This window comes from Musa acuminata, chromosome BXJ3-4, assembly GCF_036884655.1.
Source record: "Musa acuminata AAA Group cultivar baxijiao chromosome BXJ3-4, Cavendish_Baxijiao_AAA, whole genome shotgun sequence".
Lineage (NCBI taxonomy): Eukaryota > Viridiplantae > Streptophyta > Magnoliopsida > Zingiberales > Musaceae > Musa > Musa acuminata.
This window is the reverse complement of record NC_088352.1, coordinates 42,821,578-42,836,089: the sequence shown is the minus strand read 5'-3', so window position 1 is coordinate 42,836,089 and position 14,512 is coordinate 42,821,578. Positions and strand designations below refer to the sequence as shown.

At 37.5% G+C, this 14,512-nt stretch overlaps 2 protein-coding genes across 4 annotated transcripts; both read right to left on the bottom strand.

The window, feature by feature from the left end:
- Positions 1-359: 359 nt before the first annotated feature.
- Positions 360-1,610, bottom strand: LOC135635457 (uncharacterized). 3 transcript variants are annotated; one of them, XM_065146527.1, is made up of 3 exons: positions 1,180-1,610; positions 1,016-1,101; positions 360-875 (listed from the first exon to the last, which is right to left on the bottom strand). In XM_065146527.1, exons 1-3 carry the CDS (start codon positions 1,493-1,495, stop codon positions 591-593), a joined length of 687 nt encoding a protein of 228 aa, XP_065002599.1. In that variant the 5' UTR covers positions 1,496-1,610; the 3' UTR covers positions 360-590. The 3 variants fall into 3 exon arrangements, with proteins under 3 accessions (XP_065002599.1, XP_065002598.1, XP_065002597.1); XM_065146526.1 differs by having other exon boundaries at positions 1,016-1,107; positions 1,180-1,609; XM_065146525.1 differs by having other exon boundaries at positions 1,016-1,602.
- A 1,011-nt stretch (positions 1,611-2,621) lies between these two features.
- LOC135635970 (truncated transcription factor CAULIFLOWER A-like) lies at positions 2,622-12,482 on the bottom strand. The gene is made up of 8 exons (XM_065147455.1): positions 12,164-12,482; positions 7,258-7,336; positions 5,933-5,997; positions 5,760-5,859; positions 5,578-5,619; positions 4,054-4,095; positions 3,858-3,979; positions 2,622-2,987 (listed from the first exon to the last, which is right to left on the bottom strand). Exons 1-8 carry the CDS (start codon positions 12,346-12,348, stop codon positions 2,876-2,878), a joined length of 747 nt encoding a protein of 248 aa, XP_065003527.1. The 5' UTR covers positions 12,349-12,482; the 3' UTR covers positions 2,622-2,875.
- Positions 12,483-14,512: the final 2,030 nt, after the last annotated feature.

Genomic DNA, 14,512 nt, shown 5'->3' with positions numbered 1-14,512 from the left:
AGCGGCTTGCCTCCTGCGTCCTGCTGCTGCTACAAATAAAGAGGAATGATGAGCCTTCACATGAACAGGTGAACTGTGTCTACAACTCCTGTCTTTGGATCCCCACATCAATAATACTTGGCCTGAAAAATGAAGTTCCTATCATATGCGTGATTCATGCAGGGCGAACATTGTGCCCTGCACGTAGCTATTCAATTCTACGTACAATACAACATATTTTGATTGTCGAAAGTATTCCGTAAGGATCATACAATATTAAAACATAAGCATATGTTGTTGTTATCTCTCTCTCTCTCTCTCTCTCTCTCTCTCTCTCTATATATATATATATATATATATATATATATATACGTACATGATTAGAGCGAACGTCTCAATATCCTATATCTTATTGTTTTAAGATGATATAAGATGATGATTTCTAAAAAATTATGCATTTACTACTCGATCAAACTAAATGAGGACATCCATTTTACTTGAGTTGGAGATAATCATAAGAAGAAGAAGAAGAAGAAGAAGAAGAAGAATAGATAGGTGAGTTAAAATTAGAAAATATATTATGTACAATAGCATTGGTCCCATAGATTTGGTCATGCTAAGAGCCAAAAGTTCTTGTGGTGTTTGGTGGTGATCGAGTAGCCACCGCCTCTCCTGCTCTTCCGCCTCACTGCCAGAGTCATGCAGGAGGCGTTCTGGATGCAGTAGTCGACCACTCCTCCTCTCATGCTGTTGCCACTCCACAGTCTCACCACACGCCACGCTATGGATCGATTCTTCTGCCCGAGCACTAGGAGTGAAGCCCCCTGCTTCCTGGCCTCCTCGACGATCGCCGGCCCTCGATCTCGCCCTTCCACCACTGATAGTTCCACTTTGATCTGTCAAGATATGCTCATTAGTAGCTTGCTGAAATGTTCTAATTCTCACAACGATCTGATGACTGCTGCAGAAGCATGCACGGTGGAAATTGCACTGACTGAGCTACAGATAGAGAGGCATGCACGGTGGGAGGGTTCACCTCTGGTCTTCTTGCTTGGCACATGCCTTGCATGGCAAGAAATGCTTGATGGCTTCGTGAGCTCCACTCCGTTTGGGACCGATCGCCTGCAGCTAGTGCACGGCAGACAGAACTGGTGAACAAGACATCGATCGAAGTAGCGAAGCCAAGCGACGGCAACTTACGACGCCGGCGTGGCTTCACAACGCTCACGAGAACCAAGGAATCGTTGTCGTGGAGGGAATGAGACAAAGCCCATTGGAGAGCAGCCTTCGCTTCCGGTCCCGAGTCCACGGCGACCACGATCTTCCTTCCCGTCACGGCCACTTTCTTCGCTTCGTCGCCGCCTGCTGCTTCCGCGACCGAAGCCCCGCGATCGGCGACGAACTTGAGCTTCGGCTTCGGCTTCGGTTTCGGCTTCTGCTGTGGAGATCCGAGTCGGATAGGAGCTGCGGCCCTGCTCCTGCAGCAGCACGAGAGCCTTATGCGGCTTCTGCCCATGGCCGGCCACCAAGAAGAAGAAGAAGAAGAAGAAGCTGTTTGATCTAATGACCCTCCTCCTCTTCCTTTAGGTAGTATATGAGGACATGAATGCGCGAACGTGGGGGTGGGTTGAGTTCTCGACGTGCAGGCCATCATCAAGCGTTCGATGAATTGTTTACGCACACAGGGAGTCGTGCCAACTCTCTCCAAGCTCATAATGCAGACTCTCCTCCACAGAGGTGAATGTTTCCTGCCGAAAGAGCAGCCCTCCAACACTTAGCAAACTGTCGGCAATCACCCGCCATTAATTATATCAAACGTTTGGTTGGATGCATGTGTGTAATGGTGGGAGACGAAGACTCGCGTACCAAGAAATAAATAATTTATAGAATTAACAAAACAAAATATGAATTCAAAAATTAGTCAATACCACATCAGCCACAACGCCTTGACACACACCAAGTACGAAGAGGATGAATGCAAGGAGCAATAGAAGGTCAAGGTCAACTTGGAGACGTGTCATATCCAACAAAATCTTATCCAAGGCCTTGCTGTCGAGCTGCTGGCACCATTTCTCCCTCCCCCACATACACAAACACACACACACACACACACACACACACTCTCTCTCTCTCTCTCTCTCTGCCCAATAGAATGAATGCAAGTCTTCTCCCCACGCCTTGTTGAAAGACGGACACCTGGCGTTCCGACTGAATTAACGACTCAGGTCGCGAGTAGGGATGTGACAATGTGTATGATCCCACCTCATGTGTGTTAATCGGGGACATGACAAAGAAATCTTATGATAACTCGCATGACATTGTTGTGAATGGATGGCGATGGAATCTTCGGATAGGCATGAACACCACAATAAGGACATTCCAATCAAAAATTTGCTCAACGCTTCAATCCAATGAATAAGAAACATGCAGGGCACTTCAGAGTGTTGAGTTAGGCAGCGTTTGGGCCATGCAACGCAACGCCATGGCACATGAAACGTACTAGTGCTGGCATCTTGTCATGAGTGTTGCCACGAGATCGAAGTCCCTTTGGCCAGTGTCTGAAACACCACTTCACAAGAAATTAAGGCTCTTATCAAGAAATTACACTTGATCTTTTATCTTGATAAATTAATAACCACCTGTTAGCAATAATATTTTATTTATTTTTATATGCAGTCTTTCCTTCAATCCAAAAAACTGAGAAATAGGGAGGTAAAAGGACCGGTACATGGTTAATATAGTATTAGGTTTTCTCTAATCCCATTTACTTATTGAAGATACAGTTGGACGCCCAAACAAAAGTAAATTGGACGGACATACCCGGAGACTAGCGCAGATGGGACACGGTCGTCTCGAATCGTCATCATATAAATATATGTATATAATGGGACTATTCTCAGGGGCCGTTCAAGTGAGTGAGCATCCACGGCGGCAACAAGCTGTTACCGATTCGGACCTGCGGCTCTGCAGCTTCCTCCCCCTCCATCGTCGCCCCTCCTTGGTAAGATCTGCACCGTGAGAAGGTTAAGCTAATACATCAGGTGACTTGATGATATTGGAATGTAAGCTCAGGTGGCACGTATGATACCTACGTAGATACCGATATCTTTATAGGGTTCGATAGGACTTTTGAAACATACCAATAGATTAATTTGATGCACAGGAAACATAGTATTTGAATCGACGACCAATGATACCTTTAGATTAGCTTTTAGTTCCACACATTGAAGGAAAAAAAATTAAATTAAATTAACCTAATGACATCAGACCTTGCACTTATAAATATTCAAATTGAATTAAATAATCAAATCGAACTTGAGCCGAATCTTAATCGAACCGATACAATCTGAATTTTGAATGTTATAAACTATTCCAGTTTGGGAGGTTACTCTTCCAATTAAATTAATCGATACAACCTTATAGCTTTCTTTAAGGTTGTTGTCAGGAGTTTCATCTTTGTATTATGTTATTATTGATTCCTTTTTTTCTTTCTACACCTTTTTTTTTATATTTAGAATAATATTTTGTGATATAATTTTTTGAAAATATCGATCAAATTGGATCAAAATTCTAGTTCGATTTAATTAAATTAAATCACTTCATCGATCCAAATCGGTTCATTAGATATTTATATTTTTTAAATCACTTAAGATTAAAAATTAATTAATCAATTTTGATTAATCTGATTAAAAATCACTTGCTAACGGTGCAAACTGCACATGTTATTTTCTTAAAAATGGAACTTGGCAATTATAACAAAACACATACATGATTTTCTTTTACTTGGGATTTTATCTTGTGACTAGCAAGCCATCGAGGTGTATAATAAACACGATTTTAATATGTATAGGATTGCAAGTTTGTGTAGTTAATATTACCTGATGTTTAGGGTAGAATGAGGTTCGGCCATTAAGAAGGCAGGCGGTGGCGAGGAGATTGTTTGAGGGTGTTCCCATTGTGCTTGCTGGATGAGAACCTTGGCCTTCTGCTTCTCCGTAATCTTGTTCGGATCGGAGCAAAGCTAATTAGGAAGTTACAGAACCACATTAAATCAGGCAATGGACCAGAAGCTACCTGTTTCTCCAAATTCTTGTTTTGCTCCCGCAGTGCCTTCTCCTGTACATTAGAAAGAAATGACGACTTAAATGTAACTTAAGAAAGTCAAAGGCAAAAATGTCGATTTCCAGACCATGGAATCTACTGAATCATCAAGCAATATTAACTTTAACTCTTGATATCAATTATATGAAAGCCGACTTCTACCTTCTGTCTGGCGACCCAAGAAGTAGGTTTATCTGTCTTTGAACAGGATACATATCATACATTAAACATGAACATGTGAATAAAAAATTCACTGCAACTCATCGTCAGGCTTTCACAAATGGTTCCATCATTATTAGTTTGAGAAAATATGATCCCTGACAAAATTCCGACCACTTGCGGAGCGCAGCTTTAGCATGCTAATATTCTGGCAAGCAAGTGGAAAGTAAAAGTAAAAAATAAAAACCGACCGGTTACAATATACTGCAACCATTAATTCCTTATCGCCTGTAGAACCAGAGATCCAAAATTGTGGAATGGAAGAACTGTGGAAGTATCTGAAAATGAGCTAAATGCTTCATACTGATGAAACCATCAGTTTTACTTTGCAATCATACTTTGATCAAAGTTCATTTGTGCCATGTAGTCACTGTACCCTTGTCGGTAAGGGTGAAAAGCAAAAGACCGAAATCTCTTTATCAGAGTAGAGAGAGAGAGACTACTCCTAGGGGCTATCAGAAGACGTCATCCTTCATGGAGACGGATGCATAACTGCATCGACTTTTTTACTTGATCCCAAGTCCAGCTTATTATGGTGCTTTCATTGTTTGTCTTAAGAAAAGAAACTATTTCTGAGATTAGTACACAACCAACCACACCTTGTGAAGTACTCGAGAGCTGCTTTATTCATAATTCTTGAGGTGTTTGTGTTACTTTGAACTGAACTTCCGATAAGGAAAAGATGTTTCTTGTTATCATGTGTATCCAGCCTCATGTCATCATTAATGAAATCAAAATGATCAGTTCACCTTCTCTATACTTTTGGAGCCTCATGTTATTAGAATGACTTCTAAATGAGTTCGTGTGCAATTGCTTGTTATTGTTTATGAATTTGTTTTAGCCACCTAAATGAACATCAAGGCTTGTTTCAACTAATACCCGGTCTTTTGGAATATTTCTTGTTGTTATATTTATATTTCATCTTTCAAAATTACATAATGATATATCCATATTGTGTAATATTAATTGTCCGTGTCAACATTCATGCTTTATGGATTGAAAACTAAATGGCTCTATCCCCAATTGAATACCTAGACTTACATGTGTACTTGTTGCCCTGTGATTCCCTTTCTTAAACACAGTAATTATTGGCAATAAATTGAAACTGCAAGCAGGATACTGAACCTCAAATCAGTGCTAACACTACACTGCACCTGAACTCAACCCAGAACGTGTGGAATTTGATCGATTTTTAGGTCACTAGATATTCTATATGCATATGGAAGACATCTACTGCATAATTACGGGCAATATACACCTTCAAACAAATTCATTTACCTTGGTTTGAAGCTCAGCAATGGAATCAAACATTACTTGGCTCTGCAACAGAAATAAATTCCATCAGCTTCGGCAGCTTCAAGAGTCCAAGAACTATACATCAATTGAGGAACATGTCTTACTTACATGCTAGGTATACCTTGATTATGAGATTAGCAAAACTTCTGAGACATATGCCTTACCTTTCTTGATCTAATGTGCCTCAGAGAAGTTTCCAGCTGATTCTCTAGTTGTTGGAGTTCTTTAACATTCAAGGAGTCTAATTGTTCTCCCATTAGGTGCCTGAAGTAATAGGAACATGGCATGTAACTCATCTGTAGTAATCGAATTCTCAACTGTGATCATAATTTATTACCTTTGACTTTTACTTAAAGCCTCAACCTTAGCCTTAAGTTTGCCATATTCGTGACACCAGTTGCCCTGTGTAGTATCGGCCAAAATATTAGAAGACAGCAAGCAAATTGCTTGTCGCCGGTGACTCATTGTTGGTAATTTGCATCTACTAAGCGATCCACACACAACTAGAAAGCACAAACTGATGCAACGATTTGATGTTCTGTGTTGTAATTTGCAACCCTTGAAATATAACAGTTTAAACTAGTAGTAATTAACTTTCCCTAGTTCAAACTGAATATAAGAAGACTTCTAATTTTTCAGCTATTAGCAGAAGCCTCTGATGATGCAAATGGGCCTGAAAACTAAATGCAATTTATACTCTTGCAGATGCACTAAAGGATCAATCGGAGAATGCCTGCACGCATAAGAAAAGCAAGTACAGTTAAGAAAGATTCACGTTCTAAAGTTCCACTAAATAAGAATGCAAATAAAGAACCTTCCCAATAATAAGCATTCGAGGATCATACTTATTCCTGACCTTTCTTCTGTTCCCTCCCTTTTCTTCCTTTCAGTCCGCATGTCAAACAGAAAAATAAGGCTAGAACACGTTCCCTCCGACCGGTATTTCTTACCATGTAAATCATTATTTAGTAGATACTAACATGATTGATGAGAACTATTAGCTCAAGATGCAAGAAGTACAAAGAAATAACGAATCTAATCAGCAATAATGTCATAGAATATAATTTTGTTGAAGTTTCATTTCAAACAATGTTTTACCTTTCATGTAGTATTTTTTAAGGACTGGCCCGATTTAGATAATCCTTCCCCTATAACAGGGCTTATTTCCATCCTATTAATCATCGGTAGCTCAGACTTCCGCGAGGTTTTGAGGTCAATTAAGCTCAGCCGAATGTCAGCAAGCCAAGTTTGAGCAGTATTAAGTATTGCTATTATCACCAAGTCAACGTTTCATAAAGCTTAGACTTGATCTTGTATGCAGCTCATGGCTAAAGTCTTTCCAGAATATTCTCTTTTAAGAAAGTTGATAGTTATGTGTAGAATATCAAGAATAGAAAGTTGATAGGACAAAATTAAATACTATAGCACGCAATTAAATTTGTCAGGGGGCAAAAGAATATCAAGTACTGCACATTAACTAATAAGTGCAAGACGTCACAAGATTTCAACTAATGTGTAGCGTAAGATAATCCGTGGTATACAATCAGGTCCAAAAGATAAAATTACTTGGAAACTTGTCAAATAAATCTGTAGCAACTAGGACATGTGTTTAGAGTTGTTCCAGATCTATATGATGCATGAATCAGCAATGAGCTTACGGACCTGTGATTCAAGATCCGATGAGGCAATTGCCTTTTCTGCATAAGAGTACTGCTCGTAACGTCCGAGAATCTTTTCCATACTGGAAAAAATATATACTTTTGTAAGTAAATATTCATGATTAGTTGGAGCAAAGCAACAGGATAATGTCCATAGTGCATCAGTGACTACACAAAACTGAGGCATAGATACGATCATTCTACCTTACTGTATAGCGTGCTATTCTTTTTTTGGACATTATCAGTTTTGCATAATGTACTATTTCTTTAATACAGAAAGTAAAAGGATAATCTCCAAATACATCAGTGACTATACAAAACTGATTAATGGAAAAGATCATCTTTCTTCAATGTAGTTTTGTTTCTTTAATGAAGAACGTAAAAGAGTATAATACAAGAAAAGCACAAATAAGAAGTTCATGGATAGCTTGAGCATGCACATACAGTTTTGTCACTGCACTCGCAACCAAGAAGGCAGACTCGCAGATTTAATGGTACTGCACTGCCTAAAGTGATATAATGGTGCGTTGTGCTTTAACATAGGTGCGACAAAGAGAAATTTGCATGAATATTGCACTTTAGACGTTATAGGAAATGAAATTCTATGCATGATCAGGAGTTGTGGTGTCTGCTTAGCTAACGAATCATTTTATGTGAAGCATCTTGCAAGATATATTCATTAACTTGTAAAAAACATTTCCTCTATCATTATTCAAACATTCTCTAATTTTAAGTGCAAGTCTGCCATTCGGATTCATATAGAACTGAAACTTCTTTCACTTTTGAGTATGCTCTATGTAAACTCTAGAGGTTCCAAAAGTGATCGTGGAGGCCGAGTCCACCCAAGAAATAATAGAGTTGCTCATTGAATCTAATACTTTTTCTTTTTCTATTATAGTATCTTCATCGTGTTTATTATTTCTACATGATTTTTTTTGTTTTCCATCCTTATAGGTGTCAAGTTGGCAATTAAAAGCTTTAGCAGATAGACATGCTATCCTCATACGACATACCAAGGCGTCATCATAGATATCAATCAGCAAGTCAGGGAGCAAAATGTATAGTGATTAGTAAATCTAAGAAAAGATTGCACTTCCTTCACGATACAGATTCAACAAGGAACCCTTGTTCACCAAGTATCTGGTTCTCGTTTATGAACCAAGAACTTGTGCATTATGAAACTGTAACCATTTAGTATAGCACAATACCTTGTAGAGAACAATTAGAAGTCTTCTTTATATTCCTTTTGAATAAACTGATGGACCTATGCCATTTTTTATACACTATTTAGGGGTATGCCTACGAATTAATTCAATCATAATCAGATGGTTTAAATGTGCTGGAAATGCAAGTTAGATACAGAAACACGAAAGAAAATACGTCATAAGTTTGATATTTTTCCTGAACAGTTACAATTAGGAACCAGATTGATCATAAAGATCTTATAGAGATACCTCTCTATGCTAATCAATCATACTACCAGAAAATACAAGTAGTTAATTATTATCGTCATTACCACACAACCTAAAAATGCAACATGAATTAACCAAAGATGTAATATTAATGCTAAAAATATCATGGGGTTGGAAGAATAAAAGTTACGAATATAGAAGAAAATAAGAAAGAAGAGTTGAAGTGAATTCCTAGGTAGAAAGAATTATATCAAGGATAAGTTTTCCCTGAGGACTTTCAAACTTGCTCGAATCTAGTTGTAGAAATTGAGACCTTCTACCTGAAGAACAAATACAACCATTACTTAAAATTTTTAGCTGGTTTTGATGATCCAATTTTTCCTCGGTCGTGTCAAAGAAGTGCTGGAATTTTCTCTTATACGAATATGAATAAAATTGAAGTCTCAAAATCCTATTAGGAGTATCGTGGGATCTTCCATAGATATAATGTTAAAGATAATTTGCACAATAAATTATTAGAAATCAAATAATGATGAGTATGAGCGCGCTAACATATATTAGATTAGGCATCAATTTAATCTAAAATTTTAAATTTTAGGTCGTGACTCACGATCACAAACTTAAAACTTTTAGGTGCAGGTCATTCCCAATATATATAATATTATTCTTTTTAACATTAACTATGTGAGAGTTTTTTATTAGTCAATATCTTTGACTATCAAAAGCATGGTTGTACCACAAGGTAGTTCACTCATCTGTGTTTGTCCGATGCCGTATGACTCATTTTCAGTCAGTCAATCTTAATTTGATCTTGGCTACCAAGCATACGTTGGTTCAATTAGATCAACTTTTGTTAATGTAGCTCAAATACCATGTTAAAAATAAAAAAAATGATTAGTTTGAGTTAAAATGCTCAGGATTAATAAATATCAAATGAGACATTAATTCAATCCAGAAATTTAAATTTTTAGATTATGGGTCATACACTATATATAACACGACTTTTGAAATTCTGTGTGATACGGGATTGTTTTCTTAATACATCTCTTTTTATCTCACAAACATAAATATTTCTAACAAAAAATAAACTATGGATAATATTAGGATCTTCAATTTCATATAATGGATTGATAATGATGCTCAATTATAAATTTACGTTCACCACACATTCTAATGTCAATTGCTGATCTCACTGATTTCTCATTAAATGACGATCTCACCTATCTGACAGTGGCAAGATGCTCCTCATTTGTCATGATCTTAAAACATTATGAAGAGCCTATTATATTGTTTTTCATCATCATCTTTAATATTAGTATTTTGAATCCTTTACCTAAACTGTTCCTTGGTAAGAAGATGAGGTAAAAGATGTGAACCCATCTAACTGGTTAATCGCAAAACTAAAGTTATTCAAATTCTGACCAATAACATGAATAACTTCCTAATGAGTTATCTATTATCAAATGCTGATGAAGGAACACATCAATTTCTTTTGGATTGTAACAAGTGCAATGCCTTAATGTTACTAGGGTCTATGCGGCACTTTAAGATAAGAATGTAAGTCAATAAGAAAAACTGAAAATAGTTTCATATATATAATGGAGAATTTCAATAATCCTAAATGAAAATTAAGTAGATCAATGGAACATCAGAGAATTCAACCTAACATTAGATTCTAAACATTTATTGAATCATATGGTTTAAGAGGAAAAAAAGCTGTGATTATATAGGTTTGTGTGCGCTTGGGACTTGTCAGAGTGATAATATATATAATAGAAGGAATATTAGTTAAACCATTGACCACGTAAATGGTTTCTTATGCAAGCAACTTACTCTCTTGGGTTTCTTATGCAGTCTTGAGAGTGGCACCCAAGTCAGTCACAATGTGAAGGCCAACAGGATAGCTTCAGTCCTTATAACCAAGAAACTAATTATGCTTTAGTTTCAACATAGTGTACCGCGGACCCATATCTTCTAAAGTGCACTAATGGCATTAATTATCAGACAAATTAGAATCCCATAAAAGTATTGGGAAATGATAAAAGAATAAGTATATTTAATTTGTGTATCCCACGAATAATCTTCGGGGTTTAGAAAACTTTAGTACCACCAGAACTATGACCACCAGTATCCCATAAAAGTTCGATTGTTTGTACAAAAACAATCTAACTTATCCAGTCGCTTTTTCTTATTCTTCTACCTGTGCTTCCAATTTTTGTTGATCTAACACTTAGGATACACTGACAACATAAGCAGGTCATAGATCGTCCCATTTATAATAGCATAATCCTTTCACCTAATTCAGAAATAATGGTTGCTCGGACTTTACGAATTTTCTTCACATGCATGACGACATGTGACACAATATCTGTATGATCATGGCGAGCGATATAGGTTATACATAAAAAAAAAGAAAAAAAATCTGGAGATCAGACTTATGAGGATATTGTAGAAAGAAAAAGGCTGAAGATTTTAGGAGATGTACAACATCACTGACCATGAATATAATGGGAAAGACGAGGATCTACTTAAAAGAAATTTGCTATCGATTTAAGCAAGAAATCCGATAGCATCAGGTAGCAAGGATGCAGAACTAAAAGCTAATAGCTAAGGTCTTTTAAATCAAGGTTATGCTTAATCATCAAAGAGAGGATGTAATCCAAGTACAGGATCAGTGGATCAAAACATTGAGTAGAAGATTGACAAAGGAACAAAGAATTTAAATGAAAGAACAAACTTGGAAGATGTCGGAACAAATTGACATAAGCAGCAACAGTTAATGTTTCAAACTCAACACGATGAGAACATTGAGAGTAGCGCACGGAAGACTAAATCCATCATGAAAAGAATGAAACCGAAAGCTGAGAATGATGTCCATATTTCATGGTTGACTGGCCTAGGAAATGATCGGCGGAAAGTATACAGAAACCGAAAAAAGAAGCCGTAGATCTACTACAAGCTACTACTTATTTGAGATCTCAAGAAAATAGATGGAATCCACGAAAGCACTAAGGAACCCGTTTGCGTGCCCTAAAATTTGATGGCTTGCAACCGTACTTCTTATAGCATTAAACGTGCATTCCCGATGTACGATAGTGATGGACCCCTTCCTCAATATGACCCGGGATACAGCAGCTGCTTTTAGCTAAGAGATAAAGTTTGTTAGACTGGGAGGTGCATTACACCCCAAATCGGAGAAGTCAGATCTTAACCGTCCAAAACAATGATCGATCTCCCGTACGCTTCTACCCAGTCCGCAACGCAGTTCACGAGGCGGAAACCCTAATCTCTTCTTGGAAGAAAAGAAATACATAAAGCAAGACAAGGAACAGGTCGATATGAGAATGGGTCACTCAAACTTCATCGAAGAGGTGAACCAAAAACACAAGCAGAATTCAGATCACAGTCCATTTATATTTGGCTTAGAGACGACTAGGGTTTGGAGTAGAGCATCAACGAGAAGAAGTGGAAGGAAACGAAGAGATGAGGAAAGCAAACCTAGAATCGGTGGAGTACTCATAGAGCTTGCCCTTGGTCGAGAAGATGATGAGGGCGACCTCGGCGTCGCAGAGGACGGAGATCTCGTGGGCCTTCTTGAGCAGACCAGACCGGCGCTTGGAGAAGGTCACTTGCCTATTGATCTTGTTCTCGATCCGCTTCAGCTGCACCCTCCCCCTCCCCATCTCGATCCTCCGCCTCCTCCCTCCTCCTCTCCCTTCCTCAAACTCTAACCTCGGTTGCTCGGTCGGTCGGTCGGTCGTCGGTGAGAAAAACACAGCAGCAGAAGCGAGAGAGAAAGAGAGAGATGGGGTTGGGCGGGGGGGGAGGAGGGGGGGGGGTGGAGACGGCAAGGGTGGTTTTATAGAAACCAGGGCGGTAAGGGGGTGAACACGCTGTCGAGCGATGATTGGTTGAGGAGTCGTTAAGGGGCGTGCGGATGTGTGTGTTTGCAGCGACACACAGTAACGCTCGCTTACATCGTACGGATCGAAGTCGGACTTTTTGGTTTGAATGGAACGCATACATAATAACAGGAGAATTCCAATAAAAATAATGATGCCGTCACACCCCCCACTCTTTCTCTTCCAAATTATAAAATATTTTATATATAATTTGAATTTAATATATATATATATATATATATATATATATATATATATATGTGTGTGTGTGTGATAAGCTTAAATTAATTTGATAAATAATCGACTATAAAATGTTAAAGAACACGACGGTTCATATGATAAAGATCTTAAGACAAGTCATCTCAAAATAAAAAATCTAACCAAGAGAGATCACACCATGTGAGCAAAAGGTACATTTTTGCAACGTGTTATTGTTTCTTCCAAGAGTTAATTGATGCGATTTCATTGAAGACTCGAGCTGACCATTAACTAAAAGCTGACCATTAACTAAAAGGGGATTCACGATTGTTGCCGACTAATCTTAAGAGGAGCCCGCTTACCCAAGACGGGCGACGCCATGGAGTTATCACGTATGTCGGAGATTTTCCTTATAGGACGATGTGGATGGATACCTAATGAATATTGTGGAGATGGAGAAACACAAGTCTTCTTCTCTCTTTTCTTCTCTAGGGAGGGAGGACTTGTTTCGTTAGACGAGTAGACGATCATTCAAATAGTCGATTAGTGTTTAAATCATTCAAATACCTAATGATTTTTTTACTATGTGGATGAACACATAGTTGTGCCACTTTGAAGATAAATAAAAAAAATGATGACTTTGGTACATATAATTTATTATTATTCAGTCGATGTGAGACTAAGCATGATATCGATTATTATTTAATGTTTTTTTTTTCTCTCTAAAACATAAGAGATTCAATAGTAAGCCACAAATATTACAATAATCATAAGAAGGAATCCTGGAGACTACTTCTGAAGTGATCTTTCATGGGTATAGTTGGACTCCATTGTGCCCTCTTATTCTATAAATCTATCATTCACAAAAGAGGCATGTTAAAGATTTATTGGCAATTATTCATTTCCTTGTGAACAATTAATATCCTTGTGTGTGTGTGTGTGTTAAAGAATCTATTGGTTCTTGACAAAAGACCCATCACAACTTCACAACATAGCAATTATAAACATCATACAATAACTTTGCAATACATCAGAAATGTTTTGCCAACCATTTTAAAGCCTCTCTCATCACATATGATAATTCAGTAGCCTACTTAAATTGGCCGATTAATTGTTGAATGATTACTCCATTGATTATTTACTAAATTAATTACCACGTTACCTTTTTCTCTCAGCTTTTGCTTTTGTGTGTATTTGATTCCTCTAAATCAATTGGAAGTGTTCTAAAAAGTTAAGATGGAAAAGGAGATAAGCTTTTTCAATATGATTAAGCATGGTTCCATTAAGATAAGTAATAGTGGATAGTGTTGGCTAACTATGAGCTACAGTAAGATTCTCCACCTATCACATGAACCAATGTATTCCTGTTGGGAATATGAAGGACCAAAAGGACAATGATTTAACGTTTGAGATTAAAGCAAGAGAAGAACTGAATGCCTTCAAGCCAAGATAAGGAGAAAGTTAGGATTTGATTAGAATGAGATGGAATAGGCTGATTCATAATCTTGTCATGATTCTTATTGTTAACATCATTACATATTTGCAAGCATAAAAAAGTTTTAGTAGACCAGAAAAATGTGACTACTGTCTATTAATTGTTAGAATTTGTAAGAAAACTCAAAGTTTCTCCATGCAGTCATTTCATTTTTTTTCTTCTTTGTTAATCGATAAACGATGGAAATTAGTCAAAGTAATCGATAAGTGGGTTCAATGTATTATCATCAGACTAATATCTTATGTAGAACAA

Bases quoted from the DNA above. Each gene is read 5' to 3' on its own strand.
- LOC135635457 (XM_065146525.1), bottom strand. From the start codon at position 1,495: ATGGGCAGAAGCCGCATAAGGCTCTCGTGCTGCTGCAGGAGCAGGGCC. The intron at 876-1,015 runs GTGAACCCTCCC...ATATCTTGACAG, and splicing joins GCCAAGCAAGAAGACCAGAG to ATCAAAGTGGAACTATCAGT.
- LOC135635970 (XM_065147455.1), bottom strand. From the start codon at position 12,348: ATGGGGAGGGGGAGGGTGCAGCTGAAGCGGATCGAGAACAAGATCAAT. The intron at 5,998-7,257 runs GTCCGTAAGCTC...GATACTACACAG, and splicing joins CATCGGATCTTGAATCACAG to GGCAACTGGTGTCACGAATA. The intron at 2,988-3,857 runs GTAATATTAACT...CTCACGGTGCAG, and splicing joins CATTCTACCCTAAACATCAG to ATCTTACCAAGGAGGGGCGA.